This window comes from Rhopalosiphum padi, chromosome 3 (assembly GCF_020882245.1).
Source record: "Rhopalosiphum padi isolate XX-2018 chromosome 3, ASM2088224v1, whole genome shotgun sequence".
Classification (NCBI taxonomy): domain Eukaryota; kingdom Metazoa; phylum Arthropoda; class Insecta; order Hemiptera; family Aphididae; genus Rhopalosiphum; species Rhopalosiphum padi.
In genome coordinates this window covers 59,657,522-59,681,624 of record NC_083599.1, presented here as the reverse complement: position 1 = coordinate 59,681,624, position 24,103 = coordinate 59,657,522, and the positions used below count along the sequence as shown (strand labels likewise).

General features: G+C 27.5%; 3 protein-coding genes across 3 annotated transcripts; 2 read left to right on the top strand and 1 right to left on the bottom strand.

The window, feature by feature from the left end:
• Positions 1-506: 506 nt before the first annotated feature.
• LOC132925253 (uncharacterized) lies at positions 507-11,754 on the top strand. Its single transcript, XM_060989660.1, is given in 11 exon segments — positions 507-753; positions 9,730-9,765; positions 9,807-10,058; positions 10,184-10,381; positions 10,568-10,683; positions 10,772-10,930; positions 10,993-11,191; positions 11,259-11,323; positions 11,325-11,434; positions 11,436-11,568; positions 11,641-11,754. Coding segments are annotated over 11 exon segments (1,629 nt in total).
• A 2,315-nt stretch (positions 11,755-14,069) lies between these two features.
• Positions 14,070-23,943, bottom strand: LOC132925252 (cilia- and flagella-associated protein 57-like). The gene is made up of 10 exons (XM_060989659.1): positions 23,606-23,943; positions 19,075-19,491; positions 17,900-18,088; positions 17,467-17,640; positions 17,100-17,411; positions 15,704-15,841; positions 15,171-15,352; positions 14,820-15,114; positions 14,517-14,732; positions 14,070-14,399 (listed from the first exon to the last, which is right to left on the bottom strand). Exons 1-10 carry the CDS (start codon positions 23,612-23,614, stop codon positions 14,070-14,072), a joined length of 2,262 nt encoding a protein of 753 aa, XP_060845642.1. The 5' UTR covers positions 23,615-23,943.
• Positions 21,103-21,660, top strand: LOC132924255 (uncharacterized). Its single transcript, XM_060988452.1, has 3 exons — positions 21,103-21,167; positions 21,302-21,505; positions 21,573-21,660. Exons 1-3 carry the CDS (start codon positions 21,103-21,105, stop codon positions 21,658-21,660), a joined length of 357 nt encoding a protein of 118 aa, XP_060844435.1.
• Positions 23,944-24,103: the final 160 nt, after the last annotated feature.

The window sequence follows — 24,103 nt, the reverse complement described above, 5'->3', positions numbered from 1 at the left end:
AATACAATCAAAATTGTGCATTCATACCATCTAGACCAGTGGTCGGCAACCGGCGGCCCGCGGGCCGCATCTGGCCCGCGAGTCTATTAAATACGGCCCGCTTTAAATTCTATAACAACGAAATTTAATTGAATATCATATAAAAAAAAATCATGTTGTATAAATATAGTTGAACGTTTCTATCAGTCATATTTTATAATAGTGGATATACCTTGACACTTTGACAGTTACCGATAAGATAGAGTAGATACGACGAGTGTATTTGGGTTATAATCTTAATTTTCGATTGTGCTCAGTAACATTGCGTTTTTCATTTTCCGAATTGTAAAAAACTTTTTGAATCGTCAGAATTTTCATTATCAAGAGTTAAATTTGTTGAAGCTATTTCGATACTTCAACAAGAATTTAATAATCGATTTCAAGATTTCAAACGACATTCTCAATATTTTCAACTACTCGCCAATCCGTTTAATATTGATGTTGAAGATATACCTGTTGAGCTTCAAATGGAAATAATAGATTTGCAGCCACAAGATATCTTAAAAGACTCATTCAAAGCATCGCCTTTACTTTTTTTCGCTGAACTTCCTGCATCATTTTCAAAAATTAAAAATATAGCTGCGAAATACTTCAGTATGTTTGGATCCAATTACGTATGTGAACAGGCATTTTCTCATATGAGAAAAATTAAAAACCCATACCGTTCACGCTTAACTGATGATCATCTCCACCATGTACTTAGAGCCAACACAAGTAATTTTAATGTGGAAATTGAAAACATAATAAACAATATCCAACAACAAAAATCACATTAAGCCTATTAAGCAGTTGTAATTTCCATACTTTTATATTATAATAATATTATTAAAAACTGTAATTTTTATGTTCTATTAATCTAATATTTTAAAGTTTTAAACAGTTATTTTTTTTCTTAGTAAATAATTTGGAATATAAAATTTTAATTTTTGTCTGGCCCGCGAACTCTTTTTAAATTATGAATGTGGCCCGGGAGTCTAAAAAGGTTGCCGACCACTGATCTAGACAGTTAGCAGATAACAATTAACAACTTCCAGCTAATATAGATTTAATCAATAATTTTTTTATAAGCCAACTAATTGTAGATATAATATAAAATGTTAAATTCATGCATACATATCACTTTGAAGTAATTTAAGATCTTGGTTTATTGTTTCCAAAATCACAGAATCAAAAAATAAAAATTTATAAAAATAAAATAATCTGTTCATCTAACCTGTTATTCCCAGTGAGGATTATGTCAAATTTCTTCACACACTTTTTACAGTCTTGAGTAGAATTCCAAGTTTGAGTTGGTAAATAGTATGATGGATCAGTCAACTTGTTCAAGAATATAACTAAAGCATCCAAAATAATCTTCAGTTTCTTCTTTGTAAAATGCACAAGTTATATTTTCATGATCACCAAAAGCACTGTAATAATAATTACATGATTATTAATTTATTGAAATAAAAAAGTTAAATGACAGTCGATATAAAAATATTAAAAATCTTTTAAAAAAAAAAATTAAAAACCAAGTAGATAATATATTTTACAAAAGTTTGCCTAATTCAGTAGCTAAATATTAAATTTATAATATCTATTTAAGTTTGTGCATACATACAATAAATAATATTATAAAATATAAAATTCAATTAAATAGGCACCTCGCTTTAAGATATTATTAGATTCTGTATTAATGTAGGCAAATAAATGGAATAAATTAAATGACTTACGGCAATAAATATGTTCTCGAATTTTAACTACACTAGTAACCAAAATAAATACACTTTCATTTAATTGTAAATGTTGATAAATAAAAAAAAAGAGCATTGTATGTATTCCAGTGGTTATGTAATAATGATAAAAAAGTATCACCAACAAAAGATGATAGAATCACAAATAATGTTCAAATTATTAATATTATAGTTATTTCGTAAATTTAGGATAATCATTAGCTACATATAAATTTGAAATTATAAAACACAATTGACAGACACTGAGACACGGCGAACACAACAAGTCCAGGTACGAGACTGGTGAGAGAATGAACAAAAATGAATGACATTGAAACTTCAAAGGTAGGAGGCGAACAGATAACCTGCATGAATGTTGTACTTATCGTCTGGCGAAATAGGGCGTAAGTACTAGTAGTTGTACATGATATAATAAAACCTATAAATATAGCAGACACAATGAGACACCTGGAATTTCTAGTTTAATTCAAAAACATTAGTAGTAATACACGTTAAAATGTGTTTGTGTTGGTGCAAAAATCCAGCCTACTCTGCACGTGTAGGTAATTATCTAAAATTAAATGAATTATATCACTAAATCAACTACAACAGGCTGCATGACAAGCAAAAGTCAATCACTTAATCGTTAATCTTTATAGTCGATTTTCCCCTTACAAAATTTCTTAGCACATTTGTTTTTAAATGTAACATGAGTAATACGATAGAAAATATTTATTCAGAAGCTCCACAACGAAAAGGATTCAGCATAAATACATCTGTTATATTAAACACAGGACAAGGATATTCCCAATTGGAAGAATTTTGTGGTATACAATATACAATATACATGATATGTATTTGTCATTTCCTACTTTTCAACATATTCATGAAGAAATTAGTCAATGTATACTTAGTATAAATTTGGAATAAATGGAAAAAAGTTAGACAAGAGGAATCAATAATTGTAATTAAAAACAGAGTCATAGACGAACAAGCCACAAGATCGTCCCTTGATAACCGTAATTGCAGATGATACGTGGTCAAAAATATCATAACAAAGCAATTTTAATGCCTAGAGTCACTTCCACATTTGGATAGAATACATAAAATATTTATTTGTTGGCGTTAAAACTAATACTAAATATTGCATAATTTGTCATCGAGTATCCTAACAAAATGACCCAACCAGATCTTACGTGTATTAAAAGAATTATAATAGTACCTCTACTTCTACGGAATCGTGTAAATTGTTTAATAGTTGAAAGATTCAAGTAGAGTATTCCAATGTAGAATCCAAATATTACTTTTTGTTGTTTGATACAAGGTACAACCAATATCATTTTCCACAACTTCATTCGATATACATATATGTCATCGACCAGATTATAAGTCAATTTTAATATCTAAAATTCAAAATTAATTTAATCTGAATATAATAGGCTGCCAAATTCACTTTAAAGATGTACTAATCAACTGTTAAGTGGAGAAAATATTCTAACACAAAAGATAAAATTCGAAACATTTAAACATTTGAAAGTGGTGGTGCGTTCAGATCAACGCCTCACAATCTGAAAATTTTAAAATGACCTCGGTATTAATAAAGAGACCATTCGCTAGATGGTATACGACGATTTATAAATGCGCAAGCTCTGTGCAAATCACTAAAAATTCAACAATTTTTGATCAGTAGAAATATAACAACGCTTAAATATAGCTCTATTGGTTTTTGGCTCTTTCCAAAATTAAAGGAATCAATGTAAAAACATCGTTATCAGAATATGAAGGACATTCAACGTACTGTGACGTCGGTGTCGAAAAGTGACTTTTCGTGGCTTACAGGGTGGTTGGGGGGGGGCTGGCTTCCTGAAATGGGAAAAACACTGGACCAAGTGTGTTAGACTTAGGGGAGAGTAATGTATATGGGTTAGAAATTTTTGTAAATATAAAATTAATGTTTAAAAATTAAAAATTCTCGTTATTTAATTGCCACGCCTAGTACGTTGAATAGTTTTTAAGATACAGCGATCAGTGAGTTAGTGGTAGTATTTGGATTTTATATACATATTTAGATAGATAGCCAGAATTAAATCCATTTATAGTGGGTAAAAATTTGTATTATGTCAACTTATTTAAGACTATTACTTGTTACATTAAGAAAATTAAGAGCCAACATTTACCAGCTACCTATTGAAATTGTTGAAAACTGAAGTTAAAAATGAACTAAAAAAAAAAATCAAGAGGAAGGACACACCACTAAACTAGATTTTAAAAGTAAATGTGATAGTTTTTATAAAATCTACCAATTTACATTTACAATTGGTATGAATGGATCTATTATAATTCCGAATTAAAAGACTTTTTATGGGTGACACTTGCTCCAAAATAATCATCACTTGGAATAATAAAGCATTTAATACGATTTTTAACTACAACTTATAACATGATTTACATTGACTAAAACCATTTTTTTGAAAAATTTAAAATGTTCAAAAATATTTCAAAGAACAAAGTGAAGAATGACATAACATATCACTTGAATAACGTTGGTTATCAGCTTTTAAAGAACTTAATATAACATTTTATTATCTATTAATAGTTATTGAATTTTATTTTTCATTGCCCGGGTTAAATACAGCAGCGGAACGCGTATTTTCATTAATGAATGGTACATCAAACAAAATCTCGAAATAAATTAGATGTAAGTACAGTTGAGGCTTCATTAATAGTTAAAACAAGTTTTAATAACATGTCTTTTTTAAATTAAAATTATTTTTCTTGTATACGTGCGTTTTGCTTTCTGGACTGCCTTAATTGGACAGAACATTCCATTTTCATCAAACTTCGACACATATGGCGATTTTTAGTTATTTTGCTCAAGAATGGTGCAGAAAAGCGTTTTAGTAAACAGCTGTGGTCCATTTTTAATGTATGCTGCACTTTCTCATACGTATTTTAAAACCACCTGGCTTGATAAATAATGATATTTGAACAAAATAAATCAGAATGTGAATCGCCAGACAGTGAAGATACAAATAATTATTTTGAATGGTCAAAAAAATAACTTTAAAGTAACTCTTCTTTTAAAACAGGAAACATCAAATTTTTAACCAAAAATCTAATTAGAAAAGTATTTGTGAAATTTAACATACCACTGCTAAGCAGTGGAGCTGTATAACTTGTCTTTAGTAATGATAGTGCCGTATTGCCTAAAAAAAGAGGGAAAATTACTGATGAAAACTTCAAAAATATAATTATGCTTAAATGTAACAAATATTTAATCTGAAAATATTTTAATATTTTTTTCAAATAAATACTTTTTAAATTCCTAATTTAGTTCCTAGGTGTGTATTGTTTTTAATCGTGCCAACCTTAATGTAAGATTATATTATATGTTTGTATAAATTATATGAGGATATGAACCATGAATCTTGGAGTGTAAATTAATTATAACAGATATTTATTATTGTAAATTATAAATTTTCATAGTGATTTAGGTAGATGGGTATATTAAAATTTACAATCACAATATATTTAAAACAAAAATATTTTAATAGCATTCCAATTATTTTATTCAGAATACATATTTGGAATACTATTTTTCAAATGTGAGTATTTATTCCAAAAGATTTTAAAAAGTTTTTTACCAAATACTGCCTATTATTTTCTATCATAATACTTATTTGATTTTATAATGTTCTCAGTCATTTACACAATATCTTGTTCAAAACTATAATATCAAAATTCACTTTTTATTTGAAATGATCAGTTTAAAAAAAACAGAGGATATAACCAATCATTATTAGGTGTTATGGTATACATATTGTGAACTATCAACAAATTAAAATTAAAACAAAACATTTTTATTAATATTGTTGTATTACTATTACTATTAATAAATATTTATTTTATCGAAAAATATTCCATAAATGTTACTTGGATTTCAATTTTGTTAAATTATTTTTAGAACAGATTCTTGATTATCATTTGCTGAACGACACTTTTCTTAGACGAGTCTTCTAGCCATGACCGTACGTACATTTCTGGTTTGAACACTTCAATAGGTAGGCCGTTAGATTTAATAAACATTGAACTGGATTGAAATTAAAAGCGATGCTCTTAAATTTTTTATAATATTATTAATGAGGCTAAATCTCCTTTCACATTCAGCTGTTGAACATTGTTGGCAACGATAGATACAATTGTATTTAAATTGGGTTTTAATTTTTTTGGTATCAATTCATTACCGTATCATGGTCCCAATATGTATAAATATATTTTATTTTATTTCACTACAACAGAGGGTATACGACCATACCCAGAAAGTATACGGTGTTTATTCGTAATGATCAGAAGGTATACTGAGTATACCGCTAAATACCCTCCACTACAGTACTGAGTGTGTAATTTGAAACCTTAAATTATCTGCATTATATTCCAGTGAAATTACTACTAGATACTTCATTTTCATGTGTTTGACTATTACCTTGATTTCCTATGGCTGAACTTATTTAATTCAGTCACCAAATACAACTGTAACGTTAGAAATAATGTCTGTACAATGTTGACTTGAAATGTTTTGTTCATCATTTTGCACATTGTTATTACTATTTCTACTGGCAAAGTTCATCATTAGTAGTTGTAACCTACGTTTTTCCATCATGCTTAAGCTAATGAAATGATGGATAATTTTAATACATATTAAAACAGTATTTTAATATTCTAAAACTAACTTTCTATCTATTATAACTATTTGTACATACATAAAAAGTATTTAATACGGTTTAGTAAATTATTATTCTTTGCGATATAATGTAATTTAAGCAATAACAATGTAAGTACAATAAAACACTGAACAATTTCATTTTAGTTTAGTACAATATCACTCATGTAGGTACGTAAGACATTAAATTGAAACTAATTTATTCCATCAAATGCGTTTCTACATATAAAACTATGGTACTCATTTAATTATTTAATTAGGTAATGATTAAACGATTTAAAACAAATTGTTTTGATTATCTATTATTTAACCAAAGTAATTAAAACATCAATCAACCTATATTCTACGATTGGGTTTTTGACGTTTTTCTCGCGGACTAAGATAGAGTACGAAGTTTCTGTGATATATTGTAGTATGCATGGTGATAAGTGAGCCGCGATCGTCATGCGCCAAGTGGACATTTTCATCAGAGCTACTCCAACTGTTTCCCCGCCTAAAATAATTTCAAACGATATAATGTAAGCTATTAAATTTTTTTTCGTTTAATAATAACAATAGTATTTAAAAATAATAATATTAATAACTTATTAAAATAAAAATAAAAATATTTATACAAATAATATCAAAATAATTCGTTGTCATCATCGTCGGCATTCGTGTAGCAAGTGATCTATGCAGTAGAATGATCTGCAAATTCAAGAGGAGTGATCTACGTACAAATTAATAAAAATATATTTTTTTTAATTCTATAAAAATAAAATATTTTTTATTACGAATTATTATATAATCATACAATATTCGTCAAGTATAAAAAAATAAAATATAATTAGCCAAATATAATACAAATTTCAATTACAGTAAACATTTTTAGTATCATTTAAAATTTTAAAAAAGTATGTTGAGGATTAACTGATCTCCACCATGCTTCAATCAGATGACGATGTAATAGTTTCAATGTAATGTCATGCATTTTTCGAAGTATTTTCATTTTAAGATATAACCAAATGCATTTTATTGTCTGGGTGTTTGCTCCTGTTAGCGGGTCGACAAAATGTTTGGAATGGTTTACAGCCAGGGCCGTAGCCATGGTGAGGCGACTGAGGCATTTGCCTCGGACGCCAATGAAATGGGGGCGCTAAACTTTGATACATTTTTTAAATTAAAATATTATTCTACCAATATATAGTATTTCTTTTTCAATTATTGGAATAAGTGTAGCCCTATCTCAACGTTCAAAAAAAAAAAAAAAAACGTTTTTCAAGAAACTTATCATGGCGCCAACACATTCCAAAAACCCAAAGTCCTTCTACTCATTTACCATAATTTCTATTCTGGTTATTAGGAGGAATATTTTCAGAATCGTAGGTAATCTGAGTTTGAACTATACTATCATCGTCCGTTAAATTTGCACCTCTACGATCACCCAGAAGAATCCTGCCTCTATTATATTATTTACTTTTTCCTAGTAGTAATGACTCGTCAATTTGAACACATTCATTAGGTCCACTTATAGGTTTTCGATTTTCATAAATACTACAACACACATAACGGCATAAATTGTACCAATCTACTACTGTTTTATTAGATCGTATTATTAATGATATTGTTCTGTGGTATAACTAAGGCACTATAAAGGTTTAAACTAGTAAACTATAGGTTATAACTAGAGCACTTGTGCCTTAGTATAATAACGTAAAAAGTAATAAAAATTCTTATTACTCTATGGTTTACCGTTTTATATAATTATTAATAAAAGCAAGTAAGTTAGTAACACTGGTAGCATTGATTATGTATAATAATATTATTTATAGAGTATAATTACTCTCTGGCACGGACTAAGAATAGATATATCCAAGTCCATAATATATCTTAGTCCATGCTCTATGGTTTATTGGTTTATAATCAATAACTGTATATTTTACGATTGTCATCACTTATTTCCTTTTTTTCAAAAAAAATTGTCGATTTTAAATTATTCAAAATGAAAAGGAATAGTAGTATCCAAAATTTTTTTTCAAAAAAACAAATCGTTGAATCTGCTTCTGCAAGTGAGTTAACTGGCACAAGCCAGAATAAAGTGTCAGCAAGTAAGCAACCCGACATTGATAATACATGTGACAACTTAGTTGATGATTTCGATTGTACGTCAACAGTAAGCACTAATGATCCAAAGGTAAGAATACATTGGTAACAATATTAATTAATGTATCGAATATTATATGCTAATATAGCTATAGCTATCATGGTTTTTATTAAATGCACCAATTTACATTTTTTTTGCTTACACAGCAATATAAATTAGATAGCAACAGAATGTATAATACTCACGATATCGCTTTTTTTATAAACCATAATCATCCATGATGAAAGAAAAACAGTAAGATATTTTTACAATCATAATATACACATATGACATATCAAGAATATCTGATAATTAATACCTTGATTCTTGTTATTTGTATTTTGTGTACTTTGTAAGTGTTAACAAGTTTGTGGATACCACCAGATAACTTCAACTTTCCATTATTGGAAATAAATAAAAAAGAGGTCTTACATTTCAATGCAAATGGCTTAAAACCTTTACTTGGCTTTGCTATTCTGAAAAACTTAACGGCGCCTTCTGCAAATATTGTGTTGCTTTTGCTTCTTATGGTGGGGTTGGCTCTCAGAAACTTGGTAATTTTGTTGTAAGACCCTTTTAAAATTGGAAGAAAGCTAAAGAAGTATACTTTATAATTTATAAAAATAATTGATTAGTGATTACTAATTTAAGAAACCAATTTTAGATTTTATCCAATCATAACGGGTTAGAATATCATAAAACATCTATTCTAAAAGCAGATCATTTTTAAATATTTTACTAAAAAATGAATCAACAATCATTGATCAGCTAGATAGTGATAGGTATGTAATAAAGTTTTTTACTTATACTTACATATTATCATATATATATAAATATAATTATACTTTATTAATATTGTATTAAATTATTCATATATACTTATATAAATTATTATAAACATAGTAAATCTACATTTCTTTTTTTTTAATATTTAGGGTAAAACAAAAACATTTTAATAGATTAAAATTGACACCAATTATTGAATGTATTTTACTTTGCGGAAGGCAAGAAATTGCTCTTCGTGGCCACAGAGACTCTGGACCAATACATTTTGAAGGTTAATAATTTAAATCTAATGTGTTTGACATTATTTTTGTGTTAGTATTTTTAGTTACTATTTTTTTTTTTTTTTTTAGGTGAATCTGGTGATGATGATAAATATACAAATGAGGGTAATTTTCGTGTCATTCTAAAATGTATCTAAAATGTAAAGCAAATGACCTGGACTATTTAAAAGGCCATTTAAGTTCTAATTCCTGGTACAAGTATACAAGTCCAAACATTCAAGATGAAATAATTAATATCAGTGGAAACTTAATACTTGGAAAAATAGTAAAAATGGTAAATTCTGCTGAATGGTTTTCAGTGTTGGCAGACGAAACAACAGATGTATCACTAAAAGAACAACTTACATTATGTGTTCGATACGTTAATGGTTCAGGAGACAGTGTAAAAGTACATGAAAGTTTTTGAAATATATAGAAATACATAATTTAACAAGGAAAGATGTAGCGTCTACAATTCTTGAAGGTACTATTACATTAATCTAATATTAACATACAATTGAATGTAATTATTATTATTTATTAGGTTTAAATACTTGTGGTATTGATTGTACTAAAATGTGTGGCCAAGGCTACGATGGAGCAGCAAATATGTCAGGAAAATTTAAAGGAGTGCAAACTGTGATAAAAAATTTATATCCAAAAGCCATATTTGTTCATTGCGCAGCCCATTCATTAAATTTAGCAGTTTCATCTGCATGTGAAGTTCAATCCGTTAGAAACTGTATGGGTATAGTGGGCAAAATGCACAATTTTTTCAAATCGCCAAAACGAAATAATATTCTTTTGGAAGCAATTATCAACAGCGATATAAACCCTTCGGAAAAATCACTCAAACGATTGTGTGTTACACGATGGGTTGAAAGATACACAGCATTTAATGATTTTTTTGATTTTTTTCCGTCTATAGTTGATGCATTAGAAGAAATACCAAATAAATTTAATGACATTTCTTCGGTGCCTGATGCAAATATATTACTGAAATCGATGGACTCTGAGTTTTTAATTGCCCTTCAAGTTGTAAAAGTAATTTAAAATAATTATTTTGTATTAAAATATTTGTATGATTTCAAAATGTAACATTAAACACTAATTATTATATGATTTCTTCTAGGTGATGTTTTCTTACGGTCTGCCACTATGTAAATGTTTACAAAAAAATGACATAGATCTTAAAGAAGCTGTAGAATTAGCTCAATGTAACATTTCAACACTTGAAAATGTAAGGAAAAATATTGATAAAGAATTTAAACTAATGTTTAAAGAAGCCGATGTAAATATACCTGATTAAATTCAAACTAAATACCTTTAATTTTAATTTTTAAATTCAATTAGGAAATGGCTTTAATTTTGGACATCAACATTTCTGTAAAGAGTTTAAACAAACGTCAACAAAATCGTCCAAACCCTTTTGCATGTGTTAATTCAATGAATCCTGAAGACTATTATAAAATTACCATAGCAATACCTTGTATTGATTCTTTTATAAGTAATTTAAAAGAAAGATTTCTTACTCATAAGAATATTTTTGAAGGTCAGTTTCAACCAATTTTAAATGTCATTTTGTATATAAATATATTATAAATTAATTATGTTTTCAGGCTTCCAGTGCTTATTTTCTGATGAAATAGATATAGAATATGAAGCATTTGAAGAACTTGTCAGATTTTTATCTGGACTCAGATATTCAGATAGTCATTGTTGAATTAAGAATATGGCAATCAAAACTGAAATCAAATAATAAAAAGCCTAAGGCCATAGATGCTTTACGTTTATGTACAGTCAATTTTTCCAAATATTTATCAATTATTAAAAATATTATGTACCATATCAGTATCTACATCCACTCCCGAGAGATCATTTTCATGTATGATACGACTAAAAACCTATTTAAGAAACTCAATGACTGAAGTAAGTAGTACATATTTTATTAATATTATAACTACGTATATCATATTTTAAATAATTTGATGTCATTCTTAGAATCGTCTGAACAGCTTAACATTGTTGGCCGTTCATAGAGAAATTCCAATTGATGCCAAAGAAGTTATTGATGTGATGGCTCAAAAATCAAGAAAACTTGATATCATTTTGTAAATTAAATATTTTTATTAAAAATATAATGTTGTTATAATTGAATGTATGTTGTTTTTAAATTTAAAAAAGGGATGTGAGGTTGCCCCCACGGTTCAACTTTTAATACATTTTCATATCCCCCCCCCACAATAATAAATCCTGAGAACGCCTCTGATTGTATTATAAATTAATGATTTTAAAGTTAATTTGTAATTAGTAATGTGTATTTAGTAGGTTTTCTTTTTATTTGGTAATTATTAGTTGGTTATTTAGGAGTTAACATGTATTGGAGGCAATATCTACAGTAGACGCCGCTTACAAGACTCACTTTGGGACTAGCACAAAGTGAGTCTTATAACCGAATGAATCTTATAGGCGAATTGGGAAAAAAATTGAATTACATAATTATGAATTTGTATTTTACTATATATTTTGCTTTAATTTTAATTTACTTTAATACATATAATATTAGATATTACATATCTATTATTGAATAAATTTAAAAATTCTGATAAAAAAATTTAAATTATAATACATATACATATACATATTATAAAAATTATTACATATTAATAAAAGATGTATGATGTATTTTTAATTTATCAAAATAATTGGTAATTTTAGTTTGTTTTGAGTATTAATATTTCGAAAATATATTTCTCGTACTCAAATTACAATAACGATAATTGCAAAAAATGTGAAATGCGATGAAATTTGTTGTAAATACACACATTAAAAAGCATGAATTGAAACCAGAAATAACCCAAAAAATATGTAATTTTTAAAAACCAATGTATTTATAAATTTTAACCAAAAATATTTATTTTTTACGAAATATGAGTTTAATAAGCGCGCGACTGAACCTTATATGCGTGTGTCTTATAAACGGCGTCCTTTATATATATTAATATTAGTGAAGGGGTGTGTGGGCAAAGCCCCCACGGCTTATTTTGCAAAGAAAAATTTAAGCTCCCCACCTAAAATTCAATCAAATCTCCGCCTATGGTTGGTAAGTTATCTGGTGTACTACGTGACTATGTGCAACCAAAAATAATAATTCGCATTTGTTCATCCAATCTAATTATAGATTTTTGAATTAAAATCTAATACTACTATCTAACAGAAATTGAAATTTGAAAGAAAACAAAATTGATTTCCTTTAAATAAATAAAAATTATAAATTACATCAAATTATTTACCTATATAACATTGATTTATTTTATATATAAAAAAAATATTCATACTTACATAAAGAATTGTTTAGTCTGTTTAAAAATTAAAATTAGTAAAATTTAATACAGAAATATGTATATTTTATTTCATATTCATTTATAAAGTTATCAGATAGATACGAATGGTACCAATAGTAAACAACATAATTTGCATTAATTGCTAATCAAATTGAGCTGTCGCATGTCTAGTAATATAATTCACTGTTTTCTTTGATTAGTTTACCAATTCTAATAATTATCATTCAAATAAAATTAAAATATTTTACCCGTGGTTATAATATATCAATAATCAATCATATTATGTATCATTTAAATTTTAATAATAAAAAATATCCAATTTAATAATTTTAGATTAAACTTACCAATAAATTATACAAATAAAGTTGTCAGCAAAGTATGAAATCTAATTTAAATATATAATAATGCTGATCAGATAGAAGTGCATATGTATACTTATAGTTGAATTTTTAACTATAAATAATGCAAAAAAATTATCAACAATTAATATACATTGAAATAGTTGATTTAATTCTATGTTTTAAATAATACTTATTAATTTAGTGTATAGGTAATTAAAATGTATTCTGTGATTAAACGTTTAAACTTTAATTAATAATAAATAATAATTAATATTCGATAATAAAAAATTTACATTATACGATTAAACACAGTTTTCAGAAACAGTTTACTGTTGATTAACCTCCAATTCTCATTTATCTACAAACATAATAAGTGATGAGACTGTATACCAAGAATCAGTGACCAATGCTACATTATTAAATTTAACCATGATAATTAATATTTTTATACTTTATAGCTGATATAGCTGCTGGCTTGACGTTGTTTTTTTTTTAAATTATACCATTATCCATAAAGTTAAAATATTACAGATATACCTATTCTTATAAGTCTTATTTAGGTAGTTATTGTAATTTAGTACCTATCGTATATATCCAGTAAATTTTAAAAGATGAGGTTAAAATTATCTTTTAGTCAGTAAAAATAATTGGTTAAGAATGTCCTGAATATAATTAAACCCAATAATTACTGTTTTACTCCATAACTAACTAAGGAGGGTATTAATATAAATTAGCTGTAGAGTCATTAGTCGATTGACCCGTCGTCATTACTCGAATATTTAAATGACTCCTCTTCCTTTTTTATTTTTTCGGGTTTCCCTTTTATTATACACTCTAATTCCTTGCACTTGCATTGATTCGTTTTTGCTTCTTTTCTCAACTTATTAACTACCAGGATAAGAGATTGGTTTTCCTCAATAATATTGAATTGCAAAGGATTCTGTCGTTCAACAGCTGCAGTTTGGCGGCGTTCTAGATTAGCTACAGCCGTCTCTAAAAACTTTCTTTGCCTTAATAAGTCATTTGATTTCCTTCCATCTAACCAATTCATATTTGTCAATTTAAAATATAAACTCTGAAAAGCAAATAAACAAATTTTAAACTTAAATATATTCCTAGCAGTAGACATTTAGTAGGTATGTATAAAATATATCCAAATAACTAAAATCATAAACTTTGGTTTTTAATTTACTCTAATGGAATCTCTAAATTTGACTTCATTATCCATGTCCTTATAGATGTAGTATACTTCGAACTGTAAGATTTTAATATACGCTTCCCCTAATTTGATTTTTCCTACAGTTTGTTTTAACTCTTTTCTTTTAGATTTTATCTTTTGTCTTAACAAACCACATTCCAAGTTATTTTCCATCATCAATTTTTCAATATCATGTGCATAATACGACATCTGCACAAAATATTGTTGTTACCGTAATGATTAATGTAATTACAACGCAAAATAATACCTTTAAATTTATTTATTCTTTGTACTCACCGCCAATTGGAATGTTTTTAAATCATCAAGTTTCATTTTCAATGGATCGATAACTTTTATTTGCTCTTCCTTATAGAACCCCATTACTAATATTTGTAATTCAACATCTTTCATATTCAATTTCTCATTATCCATCCACTCATCTTTATCTTGTATAGTCACATTGCACCCCTTCAATGCCTTTTCCATAACTTCAATTTCTTTTTCCAATATTTTCTCCTCAGTTATCATTTTTTTAATGTCTTCTTCAAATTTATCAATCAAAAACTTTAAGTCCTCTTTTTCCTTTTTGGCCCTAAAACGTACATATGTTTTATAATTCTTTATTCTGAACATTCAAAATGTATTTACGTTTTAATTTTAACTTTTAACACATTGATTTCCTTTTGTACTTTTTTAATTTTCTTTGACAACTTTTGATATTCAGGCACAATATTATTAAACAACCCATACACTTCCCAATCACCTTGGTAGTCAAATTCATCGATCTCAATTTCATACCGATTCATTTCTTTGCTTAACTCATCTTTAAACTATAAACAATATTATTATATATTATATAAATTTTCTACAGTGGTATTTAACTTTGACAATACGTACTCGTTGGAAAATTTCCTCTTCTTTCTTAAAATCTTCTATAAATTTTTTTTTCTAATTCCTGCATACTTATCTTATGTGTGGTCAAAATTATTTCTGTTTGTCTAAATTGTGATTTACAGTAATTAATTACTGCCTAATATTATAACACAATGGAACCTCAATAAGTCGAACTTCAAAGGAATTGCGCAATTTTTTCAACTTCTTGAGGTTCCCCTAACTGTATATCAATCATTTCACCTTTTTAAATCATTATTTATATTAAATATATCTTTCTCTGTCTTAACGTATTTTTCATCTTCATATATAAGCTGCTCCTCGTAACTATCTTTCAACATTTGCATATTGGTTTCTTGCTGTTCCTTTAGATTAGCGATTTTATTTTCTAAACATTTTCTATCACCGACATGTAATGCATACATTTCCTTAAACATTTGTAAATTGTGTTTTTTTTTAGTACAATACAGACAATTTTTTAAAATGATGTATAAATATATATAAATAAAAATATTGAAACATATTAAGTTATGTTAATGTTTTTCTTTGTAATATTTTTATTGTGTTCATAGTAACTTAAGCTTTAAAATCACGCTTATAACTTAAACGCTGAAAATAATATTTTTTGTTATACGTCCATAAGACAAACACAATAGCTTATTTATTTTTCAACGATAATTTGGAGTGATTTGATTCTTAATAAATATCGATAATAATAATATACGAAGTAAAAAAATATACACAGATAAATTCAATAATTTGGGAATGCTTGGTGTATCATCGATAATTAATCCTTCACAATCGTGCATACCTAAATTTTCGTTCATTATATTATAATGTGTAAATTCTTTTGAGAATACACAAGTAAATTCAACGTTTTTCTCTTAAAAATGAATAAGTAAATAAAAAAAAAACATTTTGAAACTATTGGGATATTCATAAAATATCCTTTCTGTTTCGTCCATTTTCTAAATCAATAAAAAGCTTTATACATTAAACTTTTAATTTTTAAATTAATTGAAGATTTTTTTTAAGTTGGTTTAAATATATGTAGTTATAAAAATCTATTGAATCTATTGATATTCTGTTCTAACATAATTTACAAAAATAAAAGAACATTTTTTAAGTTTTTACTTTTTTGTATGACAACATATAACATCTATTAGTTGAAGCAGAATATTTTTTAGATTATTTTGTAAGTAGAGGTTAGCGATACAGGGATACGATAGTCGTTAGTCTACTACTCGTGTAAATTCTCAGTTCTATGTATCAAAATACAATATGAAACTAAAATTGTATGTTGTCATTCAAAAAAGTTAAATCTTAAAAAAAATATAAAATTTAATAATAAATGTAGTTTTATTTCTACAGTAAATTATGTAAGTAAAATGTTTACAAAAATATAAAATAATGAGTGTTGTTCAAGTAAATAATTACCTTGTGTATAAATAAGCTTAAGAATTCTGAGCTCTAACTATGATAATTTTATCTGGGAAATAAATTCAACCTTTGTAACCTTTTTCAAATGGAAATAATAAAACATCTTTTTTATCATTTATACAAATTTAAAATTTATAGTTTTTAAACAGGACCAATTAATTATTATTTTGCTAAAATATGAGTTAGACTGACACTGGCAAGAATATTGAACACGGATCATTATCTTTTAATTCATATCAATCTTACATTTTCTTTTTGTTTTACTAATTCCATTTTCATAAAATGTTGGGTTTTTATTTCTCGTAACTGTCTTTCATGAGATTTTTCTAGTTGGACGATATCATTTTCACTCTTTTTTTCTAATTCTATTAACCTCAATTTTAAAATTGAAACCGTCTCAAATTTATTCTTCAAATAATTAGATGAAACGAGAATATCATCTAAAATTTTTGCAGTAGCGTGCATAATCTTTCCCTTGGAATTTTGTACATTCCATATACAAATGCTACCATCTACAGAGCACGTGATCAATGTCGAATTGTTTATTGTTAACCGCATCTGTTGGACACATTGCAATCGTTAAATGTTTAATTTATGGAAAGAAACTACACACCTTTGATATAGTTTTATTGTGAATGCAAAATTCTTTGTATTTGATTTGTGACTTGATTGGCAATGCCAGGGACAATATGATACCGTATTGGCATGCTACGAATAGCATTAAATCTGTCCTGGATAGAGTTATAGTATTTAATGGACCATGGTTCAAATCTTTATCACGAATCACCTAAACACATTTATTGTTTTAAAATTAATCTTAAAAAAGGTTTAATCAAGTTATTTAGAATAATTCATTATTATAGATATCATAAACTATAATATGTTTCGCTGAGATAACAAAAAAAAATAATATTTAAAATAGTACCCAATTTCATTTTAATAAATATAGACTACTATTACACTACTTATCTTAGTTGGTTATCTGGACATGAATAAACATTATAATGTGCCTAGATACAAACCGTTCGATTATATAACTCCCTAACTCTGCCATCAGATGAAACCGTGTAGATTTGTTTCATGTTGTTCGACACAGCCAGGCTCACAAATGTCTTCTTCCAAAACTTGATATTGGTCACATGTTCATTTGTATACAAATTAAAGATACATACTCGACCATTGACATCACACGAAACCAACTTCCAGTCGTTGTTGGCCCAAACTAAATCTGTGATCTAATATTAAAATTTTATTAAATTTTTTTTTTATATTTACTTATATTTTAAACTGTTGTTATTCAAACATTCTGTATAACGGTCAAGGTCATTCGGATAAAGTATAATCACAACTCACAAGTATTTTTTGAGAATTACCTACTTACTATATTTACTTATCAGTAATCAAAATACTTATTCAAGTACGTAAAGATAATTATTACATTTTAGCTAAATTTATATTAATAATAAATAATATATAATAAAAATAATAACAATTTTGATTTATCTAAATTGTTTTAAAAGTAGAAGGATGTTTTTATGTGGTTGATGTGGGTAATGTGATATGTGGTATGGGGAGAGATATTATTTAAAAAATGTAAACAAAACCACGGACTATACACTTAATCTGCAGTGAACGAAATGGTTTAACTTGACTTGCAAGCTACAAAAATGTATATAACAATATGAATCACTGATCCATAACAAAACCTCAAGTTATAAATCATTTAGTATTAAAAGTTTTTGTATTCAAATTAATTACATTTTCAGTTAGGATAGATCGTAAGCATAAGTTACACGGAAAGAAAGTACTATGCCCAGTTGATCTTTCTACGATACTAATTTAAAACCAGTAAAGAGTAAATGATTATCCACTTCATTAGACACAATATATTTATACAAGCAAAAAAATTCAGTACGAGGTCCAACGTCACAAATTATACAGGGCTAAAATTAAAATTGTGTATTTAAAAGGGTTTTATTTATTTGTGTAAAGAAATAAGAGATATTGTTTTGTTTATTCTTTAACAAGTTTTTACTGTCTAGACAAATATCGTTTTTGTTTATTTTTATTTTTATTAAAATATAATATTATTGATTCCGTTTTATGATTTTTTTAATATTTATAATTATTTTTATCATGTGTAATTTTTTATCCATAGTTAGGATCAGATATAAATGTATGATCACGCCCCCTCGCCTTAAAACGCTCCACACAAAATTACCTTGTTTTTGTGACCAGTAAGCGTGAAACGTTTGTCGAATGTAATCGAGCAATAGACGTCGACGACCAAGTCGTTTATGACAGCAAACATGTGACCAGATAAACTGAATCGAACCAAATAGCAATTGGCCGCGGGAAACTCCCGGCGAGGTTTGAGTGCCACGGAGTCATATATAACGTTGAACACGACTCGGTCCTGAAACGCTACTACCGCGTATGACCCTGTTGGGTGCAGTGCTACATCATGTACGTCCTCATCATAGTGCTGAGACAGCAGCAACGTGCGCCTCATATAGTCCCACAGTTTCACAGTCCGGTCAACCTTACCGCAAGTCATAAAGATGGGTTTCCAGTCGCTCACAGATAGACCAAACACACCGCCACAGTGCAGCGTCTCGCCAAACGGTTCAAGCTCGACCTATAGTCAGAGAAACGATTTATTATTACGATATTATTTGCTACATGTATGTAGCCTCCCAAAGCGATAGATTTCAGTAGTTTGTTTTAGGAATTAAGTACGCCCTATTTTTTTTAAATGTAAACCCCCTAAATGTGACCTAATCTTTACCAATAGCTGGTGTCAAAGTTGTGTGCCGTACATTATGTAGAAGTATGTTCAGTAGTGTTGCACAACAATATTTTCAATTATTGATATCGTATCACGATTATCGAAATCAATTTACAATATAATTTATGAAACTAAAAACAATACAATACTACTTAATAATTGATTAGCGCATTTCTTTAGGAATAATTGTATAAATTAAAAAAGTTTTCACATTATATTATAATAAACAAAAAAAAATTATAAAAATTATAGCTGGAAAAATAGCAAAAATCAATATTTAATTAAAATTATAGATGTACATTAATCAATATTCAACGAATACTATTCGTCTATAATCTATCATGTTAATTATGGAGATCTTATCGAGCAAACTATAAGTTAATAACTCAAAGAAATATTGCTGATCGTTAGTGTTTATCGTTTATTGCAATTGATTAACTATTTAAACTAAAATAAATAGAAAATAGAAACTGTAATTAAATGATCAATGTTGGCCATAGATAATAAAGATATTGATAGGCCACGAATATGTTAAATATATTTGAGGCCGCGTTCCCAAAGGAGAAGTTTAAGGAGAGGCAATTGAGGCTCTCTTATCACATTATCATAAAAAAACCGCCAATATGATTATGCATTTGAAATTTTCAACATAATATTAAAATTAATGATGATATTGTATTATGTATTATAAGTATTGAAATTCATACTAGATAATATTAGGTATTATACATGTTTTATGTTATAATTCTTCCTTATAATATAGTATATTTTTATACTATATAATATTTTATAAATTATCATCACAAATAAAGCGGATCTCGAAATAGAACTCTTGGAGTTATTAGAAGATGAAGGTCTTAAGCAGTTTATAAACAATTGTCCCTCTATATTGGAATTTTGGAAGCATATTTCTATATTAAAATATCCAAATATTAAAAACTGCGCGGTAAAATTGATATCAATTTTTGGAACGACGTATTCATGTGAATCACTTTATTCAACAATGAAAATAATTAAGTCAAAATATCGTTAAAATTTGACTGATGATCATCTTATAGAATTACTAAGAACTGCTTTTACATCAATTCATCCAGATCTTAAGAAGCTTACTAAAAAAGTAGACACGAAAAAAATACCACGCAAACAAAATTAGCTTTATGTTTAATTTTTTAATTTATTATTCATATTAATTAATTTTTTTTTTGTTTGATTTAATCTATATTCTATCCACTATAATACTAAAGCCTTAAATAAATACAATAAAAACATTTTTTTATAAATGTATACAAAAAAAATTAAAATATTTTGGTTTTTGTAAATAAGACCGCGAGCCGCATACGACTGTGACGAGAGCCGCATGCGGCTCGCGAGCCGTGATTTGGCCACCCCTGTAATATACTATATTTATTTCTATATACCTTATTTTACCAATCATAAAATATTAAAAAGTTATAAATTAAAATGGTGCTAAAGTGTTGTGTATGTCGAAGTAATGCTAAAAGTGACCGTAATTTGTCATTTCATTCGTAAGTAATATAAGAACTAGACAATTTATGTTATGTAGGGACGCATGTATTAGTTTATATTCAAATTTCAAAGATAACATATTAACTGCAGGATATGTAAATTTAATTGTTTAGTAATATATTATTATATTAAGGTTTCCTAAAGACAAAAAAAAGAAGGCCAAATGGATGGAATTTTTATGTCTAAAAGAAGTAATGACATGGCATAGGGTATGTTCATTACATTTTAACAAAAATGACTACAAGGTCTGTGAAGAAAATTCACCATACAACTGTTTGTTGTCCGAGGCAACACCACAAAATTATAATATTGTTTCAGTTGGATTAGCAGAGCTACAGTATGACCATAATCCTTATTTTATAATTATATATTCTAGTTAAATTGTGTAATGCTTTATATTTCAGAGATTCTAGTGTTGAAACTTCTTTATTATCTGTCTCTTACAGTGAATCTACTGAATCATCAGCTGAGAAACCAAAGTGTAAAAGGTAAGTATAATAATAAATAGATAACTGTACTATATTAATAAATAATAATTTCTTTTCTAGGTCACCATATACACTATAACGTTATAAATAGTTTATAATTATACTTTCTAATTAAATTGTTTAATGCTTTATATTTCAGAGGTTCATAATATAAATATAAATAATAATTTATTTCTTAGGTTATTATTCTCTACTGATAATTTACAATTGACCAGTCCCAGAAAAAAAGTTAAAATAATAAATACAACACGGTTTGGTGATTTAAATACTAGTGATTTTTCAACACCCAGAAGAGCCAAAAGAAATCTGAATCTTTCAAAACTTACTGTTGCTAACTTAAGGAAAAAAAATAAATTATTAAGACAAAAAAACAAACGGTTATCGTAAAAAGTTGTATCACTTAAAGACATAACTTATACATTGTCTGCTAAAAACTTAATTTCTGATTCAGCAGCATGTAATTTGAAGGTAGATATTATAAATAATACACACATTTAATAAAACTGGACAAGCTCAAATTACCGATGTAGAATAGTTTAAAATTCTTCAAAAACTACTATTTTAAATTGTGGTATTATATAGTATTTTATATTTATAATATTATTATTATTGTAGTAATTATAATATGTATTTATTAATAATTTACTAAATCAAAGAAAGAAAATTAACATATTACGTTGTTAATGTTTATATTTACTTAGCTTACTAAATGTTACATATTGGTTTTTTTTTTGTTATAGAACTGCAGTATATCACTGAATCTGTTCTATTGTACATTTATATTCTATTTTTTATTATTATAATTGTAGTAATTATAGTAATTATATGTATTTATTTATAATTTACTAAATCAAAGAAAGAAAATTAACATTAATAATAAATACTATTGTACACTTCTATAATCTTTATTAACCTACTTACTAGTACATTCATGTATCAATATTAATGTACCAATTGGTTTGTTTTAAATAATTATATGATTTTTGTATTCTTCTATAGGGTTTTGGTTCTGATGTGTTGGAAAATATAATTAATAATGATTTGTCTAAAGGTAAATCACAAGGACCTTATAACGATGAAATTAGAAAATTTGCTGTTACATTACAGTACTATTCTCCCCGGGCGTATTGATTTGTAAGAAAAAGTTTTGGTAAAATCTTACCACACCCTCGTACTTTGAGACGCTGGTATATGGTTGTTGATGGGAAACCAGGTTTCACCAAGGAATCCTTTAATACAATAGCTATTAAAGCAAAGTCTGAGTCTGTTTACTGCAATGTAGTCATTGATGAAATGTGTATATGACGTCAAGTGGAAATGGATACTCAGAATAATTTATATGGCCACATAAATATGGATGCGAATAAAGTTTATGATGGTGAAGATATTCCTTTGGCTAAAAATGCCTTAGTATTCTTAGCAGTTGGAATTAATGGTTATTGGAAAATACCACTTGGTTACTTTCTTATTGATTTTTTAACTGGTTTAGAAAGATCGCATTTAAAAATAAGGTTAAATAATTTTATACAGTTATGTTAATATGAACGATTTCCTAAAAATATATGTTTTGGTAGGTTTTTTATTTTTTATGATGCTGCCCACATGCTCAAATCAATACGGAATGCTTGGGGAGATAAATAGCTCATTTATAATGCAAAAAAAGAAGTTATCGATTGGAACTATATTTTTTTAAGAAATAGTTCACCTCACCAAACAACTTAAACTAAATTCAGTTCCTAAAATAAAATTAGCATGACAATATTGATAGATCTGATTGCCAAACACTCCGCATAGATACCATATAAAAAAGATTATATTATGGTCTGGATATCCCACCTCCTAAGGTCTAAACTCGAGGAGACAATTTATCTGTATCCATATCGTTCAACCGACTGATAAAAGTAGGTATGACTTTTCGTAACATATCAACCATAAATCATAACACTTACGTCCATCATTCCCGATTTCCCTTCCGTCGATGACCAATACAATCGAGATTTACCAGTAACACAAACTAGTCGCTTGTGTTTTGGGCTAACGCTCAATGTATTTATAGTATCTGGCCGTCTACCATCACCGCCGTCACCGTCGTTGGTGTTGCCGTCTTCGTCACCGTTACTGTTAACGTTACTATCGCCACCGCCTGCGCCGACATTCGCTTGAGGTTCGCCTTCCTTGGGCACTTGAAACACGGTGCTTTTCCTGTATCTATATACATAATCGAACGCATAAGTAAAATAACGAAAGTTTGCTGTTTGTATCGGCTGCACAGATTACCGATTCGCTTTCAATTTGTAGTAGTAAACTTGATAACCATTGACCACAAACATAAGTCCGTTTTTGACCAGTGTAAAATATTGAATTTTCATATCTCGACCATCTGATAGTGGCCGTACTTGCAACGGGTTTGGATCCGTTATATTTGGGTCAAACTCCGAGAGAGTTTG